This window comes from Balearica regulorum, chromosome 17 (assembly GCF_011004875.1).
Source record: "Balearica regulorum gibbericeps isolate bBalReg1 chromosome 17, bBalReg1.pri, whole genome shotgun sequence".
In the NCBI taxonomy this organism is placed as follows: domain Eukaryota; kingdom Metazoa; phylum Chordata; class Aves; order Gruiformes; family Gruidae; genus Balearica; species Balearica regulorum.
The window spans coordinates 4,469,101-4,490,022 of NC_046200.1; the positions used below are offsets into that span (position 1 = coordinate 4,469,101).

At 51.9% G+C, this 20,922-nt stretch overlaps 1 protein-coding gene across 1 annotated transcript in view; it reads right to left on the minus strand.

The window, feature by feature from the left end:
- Positions 1–20,922, minus strand: part of NCOR2 (nuclear receptor corepressor 2) — a 253,337-nt gene that overhangs the window by 138,191 nt on the left and 94,224 nt on the right. Inside the window, exon 4 of the mRNA XM_075769454.1 lies at positions 15,365–15,545. Coding sequence (XP_075625569.1) covers positions 15,365–15,545 — 181 coding nt within the window. The remainder of the gene's footprint in view (positions 1–15,364; positions 15,546–20,922) is intronic.

The window sequence follows — 20,922 nt, forward strand, 5'->3', positions numbered from 1 at the left end:
GGGCACAGGAGCCCCTTGCAGCCTCCCCTCTGCCAGCCCTGCAGAGCCCGGGCACAGGAGGATGGTGGCAGGGACCTGGCTCACCCTACGGCCAGAGCCAGGAGGAAAGCATCGGTGTCTCGGTTTGAGGAGCAAAACCACTTCTTTGGGGAACGGCGCTGGAAAATGACCACGAAATTACAGCAGTAGGGAGGTAAAGATTTGCATGAAAAGGCACCAGGCATATAACTTAAGAGCACATCGAAATCCTGCGCTAGGATATTCAAAACTGCGACTCAAGTGACTACGACATCCCTCGGGTTTATAGAGGCCAAAAGGAGGGAGTCACCCCGAGCTCAGCGAAACGCTCAGGAGGCACGCGAACAAAATATGAGGGAGGCGAGCGCTTGTTTGATGTCTCTTAAAAAGGAGCAAACTGTGAAAAACGCCTTCAATTACATTAAGCGTGAAGACAGGAGGCAATTTTTTTGGTGCTGGGCCACGGTGGTGGGGTTAGCACCTCCCAGCTCCGCAGAACCAGATTTTAAAGGTAAGGGGGAGCTCATTGCAGAGCCGGCCACTGCTCCTCCCAGCAAAGCAGCCGGTCGCCGGGGCTCAAACCACCCTCGCCTTCCCTGGAACTGGCCGACTTCACGCAGCCTTCACAGGAATCTGAATAATCGCCACAGACTTCTATGGAAACATGGGATGCGATGACACAGCCTTATGTGACCGTCACCCTCTCCTGTATTTGCATTTCTCCATGTGCCTGCTGCTCGGGGAGTTTCCTTAGGGAGACCCCGGGGTGGCAGGAGGGGTCCCTGCCTGGGGTGCAGGCAGCGCACAGCCCCCAAACCCCTCCAGCAGCCTGGGCAGCACCCTGTCAGCAAACCCAGCAAACCCCAGGGGAACCTAACGCTTAACTCCATGCTTATGAAAGTTTCAGCCTCCCACCATTTTAGGGTTTTTTATTTTTGGGGGGTTTTTTTTTTTGGTTTTTTTTTTTTGCACCACCACCCATCCTCTTTCAACTGCCACATGTGATAAAGCAAGGTCCGAGCCTTTCCAGCACACCAACCACACACAGACGTAGCATTAAGGTCCGCGTTAATCCCAGCAGGTGTATTCCCTCCGATTTGAGGATGCTGGAACAATCCCTGCCAAAACCCAGTTGGTCCTCAAGAAGGCAGAAAATCCTCAAGTCCTAGAGGCCACGCTAAAAGCATGATGGAGTTTGCCTTTTGTAGAAAAGGCCTCTGCAGAAAAAAAAAAATCCCTACTTTTATACTGCTACACTACTCAAGTGACCAGGACAAATGCCATCGCACAAGCGTGACAGTGCCTGCATCGGCACACGTTAGTCCCGCAGAAGCGGGAGGCCGGCAACTACGTCTGCTTACATTTGCCCTCCCTCCACTAAGCATCACGTTAAAAAAACAATAAAATAATTTCACCCCAACTGGCACAGCTACACCAGCCAAGAAGCAGGTGGGGAACAAGTCAGCACGATTAAAGATACCGCAGCATCGTGTGTTGCAAATACGGGGCCAGATCCTGCGTCAAGCTCAGCACCACCCAGACCTGCTGCTGTCCAGGGGTGCTGGGACACGTAAGTCCCTGCTCGGGATGGCCGGGAAGAGCAGCCCATCGCTCCGCAGCTGGGATGTGCCCAGCAAACCTCCTCCTCGGCTTGCAGGAGCCTTAGTGGGGCAACTGGAAGGGTGGTCCCCGGTCGGTGCCTGCTCAGGGAGGGCAGGGCAGGGCAGCCGGAGCCCCCCACCCCGCCAAGCCCCCCGAGCCGGGGAGCGGGTCCTGCCCTGCACCCCAGGAAGCTCCAGCTCATTCACCGGGTGACACCAGGTGCATCCTCCAGCACATGGACAAACACGGGGGAGGGAAAATCCACCACGGCAGCTTCTACAAACCTCACTTATTTAAAAATAAAAAAAATGAGGGGAAATGAAAAGACAAAAGCCCTTCTCAGCCTGGTGTTATCAAGCAGAGGAAATGAGACTTCTAAAGCTCCCATTCAGAGAGGAGTGGGGGGGAGAGAAATCCCACTCCAGACGCACTTGAGAGAACAGCTTTTGAAATGGAAATGTCGCTCTTCAGAAACATTTAAATTTCTTCCTATTGCCAGGGAGGAGGAAGGAGGCAGAGGAGGGAGCGGGGACTCCTCAGCCATGCAAATCCAAACGGGGTCCATCCAGGGCGGCAGCCGGGCGGCCCTGTCGGGAGGGGATTTGTCAGGGAGTTAATCAGGACTGGCACACGGCATTAATATCGGGAAGTCGGCTTGAAGGGGCATCAGATTTAGAGGGGATGGAAGGGAATGAATGAAGACAGCTCTATTTAACCACCGCCACAAGTAAGATATACCTGCTTATGCTCCCTCCCTCTGTTCTCCCTGCACAGCCATCACCCAAATTATTTCTCCCCAAATCCTGGAGGTTGAGCCGCCTACTGAGAAGGAGCTCAACTGACTCAACTGAGAAAGGAAACGCAAGCAAGACCTAAGATGGTTTGAGCAGCGACGGAGGTGCGTTGTGAGACCAACCCAAACCTCCTCTTTCACGTTAAGAGCCATCGCACCAAGCCAGGATCACCAACAACTCCCAGCACATTGGGTACGGGCTGACGTGTCCCAGCACCCAACTCCTGCTCGCTCCCAACAGCTCCTTTTCCAACTGCGCCAGCTCGAAAAACAGACCTTACTGCTCCTACAGCAATCCACCGAGCTCCCCTCGCCAGCTGCATGCCACCGCTTCATTGCTCTAATGTCTTTAGGGTCACTCAATGCATAGGTTCATTCCAGCTGCGCTCTCAGGTATATAAAGTGAGACATCAAATACCTCTCATCTGTAAAAAACAGCAATTCTAAGGCTGCAAGAAAACTGGATTTAATGGCAATACTCCAAAGACTTCCCCTGCCCCCAAAATCTAGTAAGATCCCAAAAGTTCAATTTTTATGAGTAAAGTCTCTTTACTTCTATCAGAACATCTCAGTACACACGCACACGTCTTGTGAGACTCAAACACGCACACGAGATCGGAACTGAGCGGCCTGGAAGCACACAGGGGTCACTGGTGAATCTGACCCACGAACTTTGCTGGCTGAGACCACCAAAAAAAAAAAAAAAAAGCAACTTTTTCCATCAGGAATCCAAGCCCATCCGATTTCCATATCAAGGTGGCTGCACTGGAAAATTTGTTTAAACGTGAAACAAGGCTCGCGGCTGCTTGGATGCTTTTGAAAACATTTTAACCAACATAAAGAACAGGCTTGGGAGGGGGAAAAAGTCTTCATACAGCTTGTCTTGGCTTTTCACGAAGCTTTTAGTGGCCTCATCTGTCCCCGACACACCACTGAAGCCCTCTGGCATCTCCCCTTTAAGCGGGTGCCAGCCCCGCACCCTGCAAAGCACCATCCCCAACACATGCATGGGACACGGCGGGGACACCACCTCCGCCTGCCCCTCCACTGCCCGAGACACATGCCAGCAGCCCAGCAGCCCCCCTGCACGTACAAAAAAAAAATGCACCAGCCATGACCCCAAGCACCTCACAAGCAGCGCGGTGCTACGACAACCCCCCGGGACGCATGGGGGATACGGGGCAAAGCCCCGGCTGGTTGCAGGCACCTCCATGCAGCGCCAGAGGCGGGTGTAGCGCCGAGCAAGGCACGCTGCTGCACACAGGATACGTGCTGACAGGGGAGCACGGGTGGTGCAAAGCAACCATCAGCTGCACCATCAATCAGAGCCAGCTGCCGGCTGCGTTCAATGGTTTATTGTTCTAATAATTGTGCAGACACGTGGAAGTGGGTGCCTCAACATTCGCCGCTTGTTTGAGTAGCCATTTCCTTCGCTGCTCCCGTCAGGGGGCCGCATCCTGAGCCCTGGGGGTGGCAGCAGTGCCGGCCATCCCCATCGCCATCCCCACGGCCGGCGAGGCAGGAAGGTGGGAGGAAATAATGTCCCCAGCAGCAGGAAACACAGGCGGGTGCGGGTCCAGACGTGAGCCATCAGCCCAGGTCTCCGCCTCAACAAGCCTAGAAAAACACGCAAATCAAACCTTTCCCAAGAGTTTTGGATTTATTTGGAGAATTTTTTTGCCATAATACTTTTCCCCCCCATTCAGCCGGTAGAGACAGTCTCAGGGTGCAGAAATCATCACGGTGCCTCAAGCGTGACACTCCTCGAGCATCACTCAGCTCTGATCAGAGCAAGACTGACCAAGGAAAGACAAAATACCGACAAGAGAGCGGGATGAAGCAGCTCCCGAAGGCTCAGGGCAGAAGCACCATTTCTAATTGTAAATGGTTGTGAGAGTCACTCAAACTGCAAACCTCTCCCCAGGCTGCTCCCGCAGAAAAGCGCGAAGCGTCCCTGCCTGTCTGGGCCAGGATGTTACAGGGGAGAAAACTCAACATCTCAGCCCCCATAGCAAGAACCAGCCCACAGTGAATTTGTTATTATCTGTTAGCAAAGCAGCAGCTTCCCACCAAGGCTGGAATTTCCATCTTGGTTTGGCAGGCACGGGGCTGTGAAATGATTACTGTGTTTACTTTTCCTTTGCTAACTATAAAATCCCATTCCACTGCCCTGCCAAGAATGACTGAAGCTAATAAAATTCAGGCATTTGGAAGAAAGCAATAATAAACCTCCCTTTTGGGGCCTTTATGATGAAATTTCCCCACTCCGATCAGCGATTATGCTGTATTCATGAACACTAGTGATGTCTCCAAGTGCACCCAGATTGACTCAAATCAATATTTAGCTTTGCTCGAGACTGTAAGCCTTTCTCCGTGCGGCTGCTGAAGGCAGGCTCACTGAACTGCACAGCTAGAAGCAGCCTTTGAAAAAAACAGCTTACAAGTATATGAGGCAGCGCATATATATGTGTGTGTGTATATATATATAAAATGTAGGCTTTTCAATTACTTAAAAACCTGTGAAAAAGTAAATACACATGAAACATTCATGAATGCATGAATTTACAAATCCCTCTCCAAATATACTGAAAGCCATGAAAATAAGGCACAGTATATATTTATATACATATACCCACCTATTCTTTAGTAGCTTTTAGTGTTTGAAAGACTGTAATATCCCCGTGTTTACATCTGCCACTGCCTGCTGCCGAGGCAGAAACATTAGCTGCTGGGGGCAATCTGCTCTACATCATACCTGTGATGGCTGGCATGAGATAAAATAACGCAGACCTGAAAAACAGCCTGAAATAAAAGCCTGCGCTTGGTTTGGTCACGTAACCACATGGGACAGCTCGATTTGCAGTAGGCAATGGTTCTTTCTTAAGCAGCCACGGGAACGATGGCATCCAACGTGGAGATCAGAAGGCAGAAACGATCACTGCTGTTCCTGGGGAACGCCGCAGGGAGGAGAGAAATCAGCCACGTCCCTTGTCAGGGCAGCGATCAGAGCAGGTCCGTCAAAGGCAAGCCTAGGAAGTGTTACTGTGCAGGCAGAGGAGGTGATAAAGTGCCAAGGCAGCAGAGAAATCCGCTGCCGGAGTGTGCTGGAGCAGGGTGCTGCGGGGGGAACCCCTCGGGACGCGGTGGAAGCACCACGCGCTGGGCAACCCCATATCTGCTGCCCTTCTCCTCCTCTGCTGCCCGGCACTGCCAGAGGACAGTGCTCCGCTCTTCCCCTGCATCCCGTAGGAAAAGGTACCGGGAGCAGGACTAAAGGGGCGGCCAGTCCTTGGCCGGGATGAAGGCGAGCAGAAGCTGGGCTGAACACCAGCACATGCGGAAGACGCTTGGTCGGAGCGCTAAGATGACCAAAGAGTAACCAGATCTAGGTCAGGCCTGCGAGGAGGTGGTTCAGGTCATTTCATCCCGCACCGCTTCTCCCCCACTAATTTCTGCTTTCGATTCACCAAACCGGGGGTAGGACAGAGCACATCGCTCCCGCCCCCAGCCAGCTCTGCCGCTGGGTATAAGCCCATTTCCAAGGGCAGAGGGAGCAGACTCCACCGCGCTCTCGCTCCTTATCCTCCTGGAAAAAGGTGCCAAGAATTAGAATTACATTTTTCGAGAGCAGCAGAACAAGCCAAGGGCTTGTCAGCTTGTCCTAAAACAACCCCTCTCTGCTCGCCGAGCGCGCAGCCAGCATTCCTGACGCACACCAGTGTCCATCGCCCCGCAGCCCCCCCACGCAGCGTGAAGCTGCAGAGCATTTTGTGGTGGAGCAAGCCAGAAAACCCTCTGAACGTTCTCTGCCTAAAACACAGCCAAAGAGATGTTTAAAAAGCAGGTTTGGGTCCAAAAAAGAAAGGTTTTCAGCTAGCGATCATAACTAGGCCCTTTGGCACTCGACAGCTCCTCTCTTATCGATGCTAAGGCTGTTGTTAAGAGATGAGGCTCCACGAAGCACGGACGTGAAGTCACGGAGCTTTAGCAAGGGCTGTTGCCATGTTCAATATGTTATTACAGCTCCATCACCACAGGCACAAAGAGCAGCAACTCGTCCCTGCCAAATCCATCTCTGAAATCACTCCCCCACTCCGTCCCCTCCAGCAGCAGCAGGCAAACACCATCGATTGCTGTTGCATCTCCTCCACGGCTTTCCATTTCCACCCAGCGCCGGGAAGGAAGGCTTTAGCATGAAATACCCTCCTCCTCAAAACACAGCACGCAAAATTAATCTGATCAGTGTCACAACTCGCTGGCTTTCGTTGCGTGAGTCAGAACTGTGGATGGGCTGCATTTCAGAACGATGGAAAAGTACAGCACCAAAAATGTGCTCAGTGCCGTACGTTCGCGGAGAAGACAACCCAGAAGCTGCTCCCACCAAACTCCTCGCCCTCCCCAGAAAGGCCCTTGGTGAGGAGAGGCGTGCAGGGATGCCAAACAAGGAGGGAGGCAGAGTTCACCTGCGAGAAGACGTAGGTGCTTGTGAATTGGTAACAACCTCCCGCTGCTTTGTCACCTGCGCTAACCGCCCAGATCGCATGGAAGAGGGAAGAATCACAAATCCCATCCCGGAGCACACCTGGATCCGGCGGGAGCTGGAGCAATGCTCTGCACCCAGCAGCACCCACACCCCCTCCCAGATGAGGGGGGGAAGAGAAGAAACCTAGATCAGGCTGAAACCACAGGGGGAGAAGAAAAAAATGCCAGGATATCACTCTTGGTACCAGGACTGAACTCCTCCCTGAAAATTTATTCCAGGTGAGAGTTTCTTTTTCACCACAAATGTGCAAAACCGGACTGACCGCAGGTGGACAGCCCTCCTCACCCTGCACCGTCCCCGTGCTTTGAAGCGATGCACAGTGGTGCCAGTTCCTGCCACACCAGCCCCATTTCCTAAGTCCCACCTGAGGACCGACAAAGGTACGTAGCAAACTAGCTTTGCTCTCCTCTATTTCCAGGACAAAACGGGGCACATAAGAATCCTTGCTATTAAAGATACACACGACACGTACCAACACTTCAAAGATGGAGAAGAAAAATCTCCATGAATCCACGCAGCACAACCAGCTCGCAACGCTGCTCTGTTGCAAGCAGAAAAAGCTGGCAATATTTCTTCCAATTACAGGGGCGAGGCGCACAAAGTCAAGGGACTTTCTTTCCCTCAAGCAGATCAGGTGAGATGTCGCACTGCGCGAGCCTTGTAATATTGACTGAACGGAACAGAAAAGTCCAATTATGTAAATGATGAAGCAGGCTCCTGAGAAGCAGCCAGCCTTATCACGCCACCCTTCTCCACCGCTATAGCTTGAAAGGCAATTTAAAAGGTTGTTTTGGATGTCGATCACCACAAACGAGCCGAAGAAGTGCAAAACAACAACCTGCGCTTAAGGAACCATCAGTTCACCCGTCAGTTTTCCAGCGGCGCTGAGCCTCGGCCCCGCTCTCCGTGGCTCGGGGACCACCGTGGGCTGGAGCAGCCGGGGCAGGGGAGAGCCGAGCTGCAGGTGGCTCGGGGAAGGGTCAAGCTCAGGTTTTACATCCTGCCTCCAGAGTGTTTCCACAGCCCATGAGGGCTTTCCCTGCCGTGCCTGAGTCTCTCGGGCCATAGTTCAGTTCTTCAGCCGTAGGAATTTCAGCTGAAAGATGGAATAAAAATCAGTTGTCTTGTCAATCCCAGCACTCCTTCCCTTTACCCCCCTGCCCCAGGGCTGGCTGGAGGAGCCGAACGTCTCACAAGGACTACCCAATGCCTAACAGCATCTGGTTTTCAAATTAAACCAGTATGAGTCCGTGATTGGGATAGAGCATCCCATTCCAGATACAACACTCCTCAGGCTGTTTGTTCCCTTGGCTTCCCGTCCCAAGCTGGTGCACGGCACGGGCTGCTGACAAGCCCTCGCAGCCATTCTGGCACGGCCGCCGCGCAGCGGGCGATGCAATAAACTCCCGGGCACGCCACAAGAGCCAGACCGCTTGCACAAGGCAGACGCACGCTCCCGAAGGTGTACGTTCACGCGCAGGTGAGCAGGGGGGTCGACGCACTCATGCTCATCCTCCTGTGATTTGGAAATGATCTTCGGAGCAGGGGGAGGGAGAAATCCAGCCAGAAGTGTTTGCGCTGTGACAATGTGAACAATGCAAATATTTCAGCTTTTAAATATGTTTGGAATGACAGAGAATGCCAACATCTCCCTCATCTTCCCAGAAATAGCTTTGAATCATTGCTGCCCTAACGTAAAGTCCCTCCCCCACCCCACCGAATCGTTTTTTGCAATCAGATTTTTATCAGGCACAACTCGACAGCGTGAGCAACCGCACGGCAGATGGGTGGATGGCGAACACGTCGCAGGAGGATCCTCCTACAGCTGCTGAACTCAACAACCCCACGCCGCTCGCTCCTGATGGGCGCCCAACCGCACCACCAACCTCGGGGAAAGGCCAGCCTGCCTCCCGGCCAAGGCGGTTGCAAGGAGAGTTAGTAAGAAACGCTGTTCGCTGCAGGGGAAAGACGACAAAAGCAGGAAAGACGTAGGTACGTTTGTACCCACTAAAGTTGTTGCATTTTACTGCTCAGACCTGAGGTTAGAGCCACTTCCATAGAAGTTTGCTCCTCCAAGAAGCAGCTGGGAGGCCACACAGCGTGTGCGGGCTTTGCGTTGAGCACCCTGCAGTCCTTAGGGCAAGAATTATTCTTCTCATGGCAGGATTTTTGTGGCATTCCACCTTTCACAGGGTGACAATTATTCTTCTTCTTAGGGCAAGTCATTTGAGGCATATCTCCTCTCACAGGGCTGGTCAAGCCATGGACTGGCACCGAGCTCTGCATCTCACTTGGCTTTTGGTTAACCCGGAACGAGCAGGGTGCTGGCAGCATCGGCTTGTCCCCTCTCCATCGGTGCTCCTGCCTGCTCCGCAGGTTCCCATCTGCCCAGGAATCCCACGGGGGTCCCCTGCAGCCACCCCCTCCCCACCGGATGTGGGCACAGCCACAGCTGGCCAAGGAAGTCACTCCCTCTCCTGCAGCAGAGGTGCACGGCCAAGGAGGACAGCCCTGCGCTGTCGCTGGGTCCCTGCTCACAGACGTTCATCAAAAGCCCTAGTAGTGAGTGCAGAGCTCTTTTTCCCAAGTGAAAAACAACCTCCGGCAGGGAAGGGAGCGCCCAGCGCGATCCACGCCGCAGACTGAGAGGCTACAGGAGGACACGCGCCCAGGGACGGCCGACGCTCGCAGCTTCGTTTCGTCCTCCAGCCCCTCTGTGCTATTGTTCTGCGGCAATAAATCACGGGGAGGCGCTGGAATTCAGGGCTGGTTTCTACAAGAGGGAGCCCGGGGTGCAGGAACCGAGATGCCGCCTTGCTTTTGCTTGCTAATTCCCTCAGCGGCCGCTGTGCTCAGCGCCTTTCTGAGTGCTCCACTCCTACGCATCCCGTCGGAGAGACGCAGCTCTCCCAGTTCAAAGCACTGCTGCGTTTCCACCCCCTCCGCTCCCTCTCCCCAGCACTGGATTACTCAATTAGAGATCATGCTTTTGCCAGTTACCTCCAAGCCAACTGGAGGCTTTGCCAAGGTCAACACAAGTTCCAGCCAGTTTCATTAATAACTGTGAGACCAACCCACTGGAAACTCTGAGAGGTTAATCCCAGCAACAGATCAACGTTCCCATAACAAAGCCACGGAGCAGAGACACCGCTGGTGATTTACCAGCCAGCCAGCCCAGATATCCACACCGGGAGCTGCGGCACTGCCCCTCCGAGCATCCCTCCCCGTGCCGGGGCAAACCCCGCTGCCGGAGTTCCCAGATTCCGCTCCTCTCCCCCCGCACATTCGGCAAGGGATGGAGCAGGGGGACAGCACTGCCAAAACACCGGCCAGCGCGGCGAGGAGGAAGCAGGGCTCCCGAAAGGCCTTTCGGTTGTCCTCGGTGCTCTGCCAGCCTGCGGCCGGGGCAGGAGTTAGCAGGCTAGCCAAGAGCCTTTCCATCCCACAGCCTGTTTTCCAGGAGTTTATTGTCAATTGGGCTCTGGAACGGGCAGCCAGTGTGAAATTTGGCGTGTATGCTGCTGGCTTCAATGCATCATTAAAAAGGCATTTTAAACGTGTTAATTCCTCCATTTTCAATTAATTGCTTTTAAAGCTACATTAACATGCATCAAAGCAAAATACCCTTTCCCCTAATTTCTGCTTTGCTATACGTATTTCCTGGCCTTGGTGCTGTCTTTTCCAAGAGTCCTCCCTTCCCTTTACTTATTCCAGGTTTTAGTCTCTAACACAACAAAAACACTCATGCAGAAAGGGAAGAAATTAAACCCCTTCAACAATGTAAAGCACAGTCCAAGTCCTAACAAACACATGGCTTCTTAATAGCCTTTTTCCATCAATAGTTGTTAATTATTTTACAAAAGAGGGAAGTGGCATTGTCCCTTGTACAGATGGGGAAATCTGAGATACAGAAAGGGGAAGAGACTTACCCGGTGACCAGCAGCCTGCCAGGGCAGATGGCAGCAAGGTTCAGGTTTCCTAAGCCTCCACCCAGCCCCGTACCCGTGGGATTACATGGCTCCCCGTAAGCATATTCCTGCTGGAGCAATAGGCTACGCGTAAGTGCAGCCAGCCAGCCCTTGCAAGGGGACTAAATGCAGATCACGACTGACTCACATCCTATAGGAAGGAGCAGCAAACCACGTACGTGGTGGAAAAGCAATCTCAGAAATGGGAAGAAGAACAAGTGGAAGCATAACGGGAATAAGAAGAGATGGGAGAGGCAGGACTAACCTCCAGCTCTGGAGAGGGGAGAGCAGGCGCTGCTCGACCAGACAGACCACGCTCACCGTCCCTACGGGGCAGGATCACACACAGCACCAGCTGTGCACGTATGCGCAGAGACAGGGGATGGTGCAGATGCTTTACTGGCCTGCTCTGGAGCCGTCTGGTTTACTCCTATCTGCTGTTACGTGATGAAGGTCCATGACTTTCTCTATCAGAAAGAAAGCAGAAGCCACCGAGGGTCCTGGGAACCAGCTCCTGCATCTCTGCCAAGAGCACACCCGGCAAATCTGCATCACGGCAGCTCTTCCAGCAAATCTCACATCCTTGCAGTGATTGAAAAAACAGTCCTGCTTTAGTTTTGCCTGGTTATTCTCAGCCAGCTCAAGGGAGCACCTCCTCAGAGGCAGCGCCAGCCCACGCTGGCACAGAGGGCACGGGGAGATTTCCTTTCTCCCCCAGCAGACCGAGCTCGCTGGAGCCCTCCTGGCCACATCCAGCAGCAGGAGCACAGGACTACATGCACTGCAGGAGCACCACAGCAACCCCTCTTGCAGGGAAAATGATGCTCACGGGGGGGGTCAAAGCAGGCAAGAAAACAACCTTCTCTTCCCTGGCTTGAGAAGAAACACCAGCATTCGAGGATACGAGCAATGCGAGGTTCGCAAGGAAAGGTATTATCTTTTACTAGACCAACTGAGAGTTAGCTGTAAAGCTGCTGCTTTTGAAAGGCACGCTGCCCAAAAGCATGTCTGTTTTCTCCAGCTGTAACACGCTGATCTAATAGAAGACGTTGCCTCCCCTTACAAACCAAGCCTCACTTGGAGCGAGGCTGCAGTGATCCTGAACAGGGTAAAGGGGCCCAGCTTACCCCAGGTTTGGGAGAGGGAGATGGGGAATAAAAGACCTAAGAGATCCACTTCTCTTCTGGTGGTGGTAATGGGAAAAACTCTGGAGCCTGTTACCAGGACTTGGCACATCAATTACTTCATCTGTGTTCGCAGCACAGATTATGGCCCAAAACAAAGGCCTCGCAAATGTGCGGGAACGGTGTTAACGTCTCTCCCCGGTCTTGAAGGTCGGGAAAGCCGATGGAACCGGTGGTTTTCAGGGACGTGCTACGCTCACACCACCACAGACCTGATTCTGCATCTCAGCTCCACCGCTGCTCTGAAAGTAGAGACCAACAGGTACCCACTGTCTGAAAGCAGCATCCATTGCTGCTGCACTACAGTTACATCCCTTGGGACAGTCAGGCTGGCACCCCGAGTGTATCAGCAAATCCCTACCCTTTTCATTGAGGGTTCGTGAAACTCTTTTACTGTGCAAAAATTAGCTCAATCTGCAAAATCACCACAAAACGCAGTCCCAGCGCTGTGACTTGGATGAGTAAATTGAGCTCCTCCCCACACAGTGACTGCAACAATGTGGAATGGGGTAAGGGGTAAGCAAACAACTCCTAGGATACTCTGTCTAAACTATCGCCAGCGTGTTTAGTAATACTGGGCTCACATGGTGCATCTCGCCCAAAGAGCTCACTCGGCTTGCAAAGCTGCCCTAGATAAAGTATCGAACAACTTCATCAGGCACTGAGTCAGCAGCACAGATGGAACAGCGAATTTCTCTCTGCAGCTCCGGTCACTGGGACGCACGTCCTGCTGCCACACGTGTGCCACCGCTCCGGGACGCACGTCCTGCCACCACGCGCGTGCCACCGCTATGGTCCACGCACAGCTCGCGGGTGAGCAGAGACCTCTGGCTCTGCACCCACCTTGCAAAGCGCTTGCAGGGAAGGGAGGAAGCTTGCAGAATAACCCCTGAGAACAGAGGACATGCTGAGCAAGCAGGAAAAACACGGTGCTGCTAGAAGCGAAGCACAGGCCAATGTCCGCAGTGATGGAGGAGAGTGGGGATTGCAGCCTGTCCTGGCGGCTATCGTGATGTGGTTTTTTAGGAGGTCACATCAGCCAGGCAGAGGAGCTGATGGCAGTCACAACCTCTGGAAGGTCTTTGTCAGCTGTTCTAGATGGCGATTTACACCACCAGAGCCCAGTGCCGAATTCAACTAGCTGGCTTAGCGCGGATGCAAGAAGTAGTTTTACGTATGTACATAGCACAGATACGCAAGTGTCCAGAGCTTGTGGCCAAAGAGCAGTCTCAGCTCTTGATGGTTCCTCTGGACCAGCACACCCAGAACAGTTTCTCCAACATGCTGACGCTCAGGGCAATGCACAGATCAGCTGCAGGATCTTTACCACAACCTTAATGTCCACAAGCAGTTTATAGACTAGTCTGAGGATGACTGCTCAAGATAAAAGCCAAAAGACCACTATTAATCCAATTTCCCAGCTGCAAAAGCAGCTATACCTTCAGAGTGGTGATCCTACACCCCAGACTTGCCTTCTGCTCCCAACCACTCGAACAGCACTGAGATCATCCCAGTCTTGCAGTGAGCTCCATCAAACCCACTCTGGAAACAGCCCCTGCTAGTTTTGAGCAACTAATCCCAGCTCCACTTAGGCTCTCACCAGTGAGGAACACCACATTTTTTTTTCTTTCTTCCAGACCCTGAAGTTACAAATGGCTCCACTAAAAGCATAATCTTGTCTCACTGAATTGTATCTCACAGCTTTCTCTCTCTCTCTCTTTCATTAACAAATGTTTTAAGCCCCATAAAATGCATGTAATTCTTGGAAATGTGTCACAGACCAAGAAGCAAATGCAGCCCCTGAACTCACCAACTAATGCCTCAAGAGTGGCTTTGCCTATTAGAAACAAATAGCTGAGACAATACGTGGTTTTCCGGTGAGAAGCAGAACAGAACTGCTGATGGAAATAATGTGCAGACAGAAAAGCTGTCCTGGTTTCCTCACGTCTTTGGATAGGGATATTTTTTGTTTCATGGCCAGCAGTTTATTTTCCCCATCAGCCACCCAGCCCAGCATTCCTCAAGTATAGTCTATGGTTCAGAGCCACCACAACACATCCTGGTGGCACGGAGAGCAGACTCTTGGCTGGTCACACCATTGCCACAGCACCTCGGAGGCATCTCTTCCAAGGCAACACACTATCAAGAGCTAAAGGAGAGCAAGCTGATGTGTCTGGTGCATTTCTCATGGTCTGAGAGTTCCAACTTAAAAAAGAGCTGCTCCATCCCTTCCAGCACCAGCTCACCATTCCTAACTAGCAGTCCCTGCAGCCCTCTCCTCCAGGAGATCCAGCCAGGCCTCCCTTGGCATCTGAACTACCCCAAAATTAAATGTCCTTCTCACATGAGATCCCTCTGACCTTGCTCGAGTAAGGCTGTACAGATAAGAGATGTCTGAACATCCCGCCCATGTGTTATTTCAGTCAGCTCCCCCAGCGATACAGCAAACCATCCTGTGGTCCCAGGTAAGGACACCGACTCCCTTTTCATTTCACCGAGGGCTCAGACATGTCCGAAGCCCAGCCTGCAGCCGCATTAACCCTCGGCGCTCACAGCGCTGGAGCTCGTGTTGGCAGCGCAAGCCAGCTGCTCCCAGCCCGTTTACCCAGCAAGACTTTCCTGCCAACCAGGAATATGTCCAAGCTCGAGGTAAAATCAAATACAATTTACCCCAACAGAGCGTGAAAGGACAACCAAATAGGCACACAAGCAAGGGATTTCTCTTTGCAACATTTGTCACATGTGCAGGGGGGACAATTGCAAGTAAACAATTTGCTGTGTTAAATGAGACCAGGACAAGGGAGGCTTTCCTCGCAAGATTATATTAAAGAACCACCAGTGACCGATTCAAACCCTCCAAACACCAGTATTAAATAAAGAAATGCAATAAATGAGAAAGGTGAAGTAAGAATCAAATCAGGGCACAGTATCCAGAAAAGCCAGACGTGACCATCCCTAATTCAGCCTACAGGAGCTTCCAAATTGTTCTGGTGAATCTTATAGCCCAGTAAATGCAAGCCCATGACTGTACCAGTTATGGGGAAAGCTGATATGCTTCTGTTTCTCCAAAGAGGTCATCCCATTTCGGCGAATATCGCCCAACACCGCCAAACACTGTTTGGTGCATCAGGAACCGCCATCTACACTGATCTCGGTAGCAGCTCAGAGCCGCAAAGGTAGCTCTGCACAAGCCAAGGGGATCCCAAAACGCAGACTGCACCCCCCCCGCTAGCATCCCGAGCTGTTGTCCCCTTACCTTTGAGAGATCCTCTGTCCCTCCCTGCTGGCTCTGGTTCAGGAGAGGCGAGTGCCGCATCAGCGGGTCCTGCAGCAGATCCAGGCGTGGTCTCTTGGTTTCAATGAACTCCAAGTCCGACGGCTTGGCCAGGTCAGAGAGATAGGAATGCGCCTCGGTTCTCAGGTGCAACTCCTGAGATCTGGGGAGAAAGAGAAAGGAGCCATTAGAAAACAAACCACTTCTGACCTCCCCTGCTCTATGCCTGCAGCCACTGGAGGAGGACAGAGGGCTCAACTTCTGCCTGTTTCCCAGAAGAACGCACGGAGGGAGGCCAGGTGGCCCTGAACTCAAACATCTTGGGTCTTTGCGGACACAAGAGGCACAACTCCATAGCTCAGGTATGGTGCATCTCCCGGAGCATTCGCTGCACGCAGGCAGAACCAGGTGTCATCCGGGGGAGCAGAACATGGGGTGCAGCATCACCACCATCCTCCAAGCCCAACAGCCCACCCCGCTGCCCCCCTTCTCAGCACCGCCGCCGCATCACCTGGAAAGCCCCGTTGTCATCTCCTGTCCCACCACACGCGGTGGGTGGCCGTCCCTACACCAGGGCGAAGCGAATGAGGCTGCAGGTTTGAGCATTCTCTGTCGTGCCACGTGGGTCGGGCTGGCCAGAACAAGCCAAAGCCCAAAAAATCCTCCAGTCTGGCCCATAAATCCCCTTGCGGCCCCCAAGACTGGGCAGAGCTCCCTTCTGCCACGTTTGGGTTATTTAGTCAAAGGTACCTGCACCACTGTTTATTTTTAGCATCTTCTATAGGAATACCAAAGATTATACGCTGGGGAAAAAATGCATACTCCTCCGTGGCTAGACAGTAGGGATTTATTTTTCCAGGATGGGGGAGGAAAGAAACCGGCCACATGTAGTTGCACGTCTCTGACACAGACCTGGCAAGCTGTAAAAGCACATTATCCAGTGATAGCAACTGCACCGACGAGTCACGTCGGGCTCAAATATCTTTCACCTGTTAAATACGATGCAGTTGGTAATACCTGGAAATTGGGCTTGGTTTGGCTTTTTTTAAAACAAATGTAAAACTTTTTTTGTAGCTCTATTTTTCCTAGCAGGATTCTCCTGGGGGAATTGTAAAGGGATCCTACAAAAATACCTTTTACTATGCCCAAGGATCAGCTTTGCTGCAGCAGCTCCAAGGGTGTGTTTTTAACACTTCAGGCAGAAGTGTGTCTTAAAAAAAATAAAAATAAAATGAAGCACAGAAGATTCAAAGCTTGGAAAAAACCATGGCTTTTTTTTTTTTCTCCCTTAAACAAGATTGTTCAAGTTCTCCTGAGCTGCGTGGTGAAACATCCTCCCCAGTTACAGAACACTGACAAACTAAACAGCTTTAAAGCTACTCGAAGGGGAGGAAGAGAGGGGATGCGTTTTGTCAAGAGCAAGCATAAAAGACAGGGGGTCTTGGGCATCGTTTGGCCCCCACCCACAAATCGCAACTGCTGACGTTAATTTTTACCTAGCTAATTAAATATCTGGGAGAGGATGACAAAAAGGGAAGGACCCAGAGCCCTCTGAGGCCAGCGGGACTCTTCCCAGCGGCTGCAAAGGCTCTGGAGAGGAGGCAGCCCGGTGAAAGCCACCTTCTCGGGGCACCACCTCCGAGCAAAGCCCTCTGCCCTCCCCTGCAGCACCGCGGCAAACTCAACCCTGCTCCTGGGAAGCAAGATATGGGGGGGGGGGGTGTGTGTGTGTGTGTCTTTTTTTATTTATTATTTAAACACCAACAGCAGGCACAAAGCTTGTGCAGGCCAAACTCTGCTGGGCTGTGGGTTTGGCAGAGGTGGCCGGCGCTGGGATTCAGGCAGCAGCTTTGCTGCTGACACACAGAATCAGAAGCTGGCTCATCCTCTTCTTCCTCCCCAGCAAAAAAAAGGGGACGGGAGAGCGGGGAGGCTCTGGCACTGCCTTTGCCACTCCAATCTCCAGCCTACGAGAGAGCGAACGCACAGCAAACTTTTCAGAGAAGAACAGCTCTTACATTTGGCATTGAAGCACAGCTCGCTTCACCTGCAAACACTTTCACACTGAATGATCCTCAACTTTTCTCAGCAAGACTAGAAATATCTCCTGGCACCTCTCAAGTTTCCTGCTGGCTTGTCCCAACCCCTCGTGCAAACCCTGCCGCCCGCAGCTGCACGCTGACATTTTGGGCTCTGCTGTAAAACCCAGTAACAATAAGCAACTGTTGAGCTGGGCAGGTGTTAAAATATTCCAACACCCAAGGTTCTGCTGTACCAAGGCAATTAAAAATCAGATTTATTTATTTTCACTTTTTTTTTTTCTTTTAAGGCCGTATTACCAAGAAGCTGCTAATTGACACAGGACAGCTCTGACACCACTGCAGTTGTCAGGAATCCAACACAACTCGACACGGCTGCTACACTCAGAAAAAAAAAACAAAACAACAAAACACCCATATATTTTTAAGATAAGAGCAACACTCAGCTTTACAAAGGCAGTTACTTACAGCAAGGCAGGGGCCACGCCGGGGAAAGCAGCTGCAATGTTATAGGGTGCTATTTTATTTCCATTTCCACATCCATTGGAACTGCTATTAACTTTATCCACTGGAATTTCCAGCCGCTCCCGAGATCGTTTTGCCCAACACAACCCGCTCAGCCTGTCCTGGCTGCAAATACAAACGCTCTTGCTTGAAGCCTTCACACCTTGCACGCTTTACATCCACACCTGCAGCGAGCTCTTTACAACAGACTTTTATACAGCCATGACGTTGCTGTCAGTGTAAAAATAGCCCTGCCTGAAAAACCCTCCCGCTACACCGAGTTTGGGGTTTTGCTGCATTTTCTAAATAGTTCCCACCTGGCTGGTTTATTCCAGAAATTCCTATTTTGCTGAAGGGAAAGACTGTTTTTAATTGCATGTGAGTTATGCATGATTAAATGAAATAAACCAAGTGCCAGCGTTAATTATGAAGTGGGGCAGGTTAGTCCTCACCCGGAGTCCTTCGCCACAAACACTAAACTACTTAAAAGCGGTGGAGCAGCATGAGATCTGCTGACGCACCGAGGCTGGGTGCCCAGGGTTTGCCCCGCCATCCAGCCATCTGTGCACAGCTCTGCTTTGGGCAGGTCTGAGTCCAGAAAAACCAAGATAACCCAAGATTAGACCTTTGGTTTATTACTCATCTGACAAACTAATCGCACCCTACCAGCTGCAGAGCTGAATTACTCATTCACCATTTCCTCAGCAGACTCACACGGGCTGTCAGCCAGGTAAGAGCAGCTCAAATCCTACAAGCAAGCACAGGGCACCTGCGACTCGCTCCAGCACATGCGGGTCACTGGGACCTGGGAAAACGTCTTCTGCTATGTTATACCTACACCAGAACCAGCTGAGCATGAGATGGGCTGAAAAAAAGGGGTTGACTGGTAGCTGGGTCCAGGGGAAGCTGAGAGCATCTCTCTCCCGGGAAGGAGGAACAAACAGGACATCCTGAGCTACCCCTGGGGTTTGTAAGAGCAGCTCTAATAAGATCTAAATGGATCTTACCGTCATCTTCTTTACTTTGCTGAAGCCAAATCAATGGACAAAGTACAACCCTCTCGGGAGGTCAAAGAGGACCGACCCAACCCATCAACCCACCTCAGGAGCACACTGCCTGGCTCTTCAGAGCAGCACAACCTCAGAGCAGCACAACCCTCCCCTGCTCTTCGAACCTTCCCTCTTCTCCATCAGCTGAGCAGCAGAAGGTACGAAAGCTCTTCTGCAACATCCAGCAAACCCAGAGTGACCTCATGAAGATGTGCCTCCTGCACCAAGGGCTCAAAACACCAGCGGTGACTCTGAGCCGGTTCCCACCAACTTCCCAAAAGCACATTTTAAATTTTGCTCCCATCCACAAATATTGTTCCCTACCTCATGGGGCCAAACAACACAACCGGGCTGGAAAACTGGCTTTTGCTGTCTCTTGGAACCAGAACCAAGATAAATGATAGCCTCGCTGCAGCTGTTTATTTCTTCTGGCTGAGATGGTTTAGAGGGAAATTGTATCCAAAATTAAGGCTTTTTTTTTTTTAAAAAAAAAGTCTCCAGCCCCCACAGGTACAGACAGACAATAAAATGCCTTTGAGAGCAAGTAATATCAAAAACCACAAGTGTTGAAGTGAATTATTTATAGCCAATGCTAAGGTTTGTCAGAGGTTTCAGCAACCCCTTTACAGCTAATGATAGCTAGAGTGGGAGACTGGGCAAAATGAGACCTGTTAAAGAGAGAAACCAGAGGGTTTGTAGGACTAAATCTGCCACCAGGCAGCTAGAAAAACACATACAGGGCCAGCTGATATATTCCCTCTGTCATACAGGTGGAGAGGGAGAAAACCCATCACAACAACAGAGGCCACGGGAAGAGCAGACTGTCTGGGTGGGGAAGGTGGAGCTCCCACACCCTCAGCAACACCTGCCAGCAGCAGGATTGAGTCTTCACAAGCCAAAGGCATGGGACAGCCTCGAGCAGGATGCTTAGCTCACCATGTGGTCCAGCTCAAGGACTCCCAGGTCCTCACGAGGTCTGACCGAGCGCCTCTGACCAGGCGGTCGCACGTGCATCCTCGTGATGCTCCGGCTGCACGTTCCCACACGAGGGCAGGTAGCTGTGCCTCAGCCGCCCCACGCAACCCCCTCAGCCAACTTCTTCCAAGCCAACTGCAATTTAGATGAGAGCAGATGCTGTATTTAAAACTTGCATACTGAAAAGCCCCATACACAGAGCCTGAATTATTCATGGACGGGACCCGCAGAAGCTTTAACACTGTGCCACACAATGGCACTGCCTCACTCAGGAGGAGAAGAAATATTTGTGTGTCTCCGCAAGCTCCCCCACATGCTCCTCATTCACCAATTTCTCCAGGCACCCCAAACCTGGAGCCCTGCTGGAAAGCCCTATTTGGCAGTCCTGGGTGGCTGAAGCACTCCCTGGACTAATGCCCGAGGGACATCCCATGTTTCTCCAGGCATGCTGCGCACACTGCAAGATCACCTTTCCTCCCCCAAAATAAATCTGGTTCCAGATTACACATGGGCAAGTTGCTTCATTAACTTTTACCTCTCCATCCCAGCCAAGGCAAAGCCCAGGTCTCCCCTCAAACCTCCCTGCCAGGGCACACTGGCTCGTTCCACGAAGTCTGGTGTCTCCACATCTCCTCCTCACCCTCCGTGCTCACCCACGGACATGCCCACCCCAGTTCACACCAGAGCAGAAGCTACTCGTGAGACAAGGCTTGACATTGGCACCAAGCATCCAACATACCAGCATCTGCCCTTTCCAGCCGTTACTTTCCCACGTTCATTTATGGGGAGGAAAAAAAAAAAAAAAATGCAGCTCCCAGAACATCACTTCAAGTGTGAAAAGACACAAAGATGTATGGTTGCAGGGATTTCAGCCGCACTACCGCTCACTCCTGAGAAAAGGGTCACCTTTAAAAACGGAAACTTAATTAAAGACCATAAATAAAATCAGATCGGTCGCGCTGTTAACTCCGGA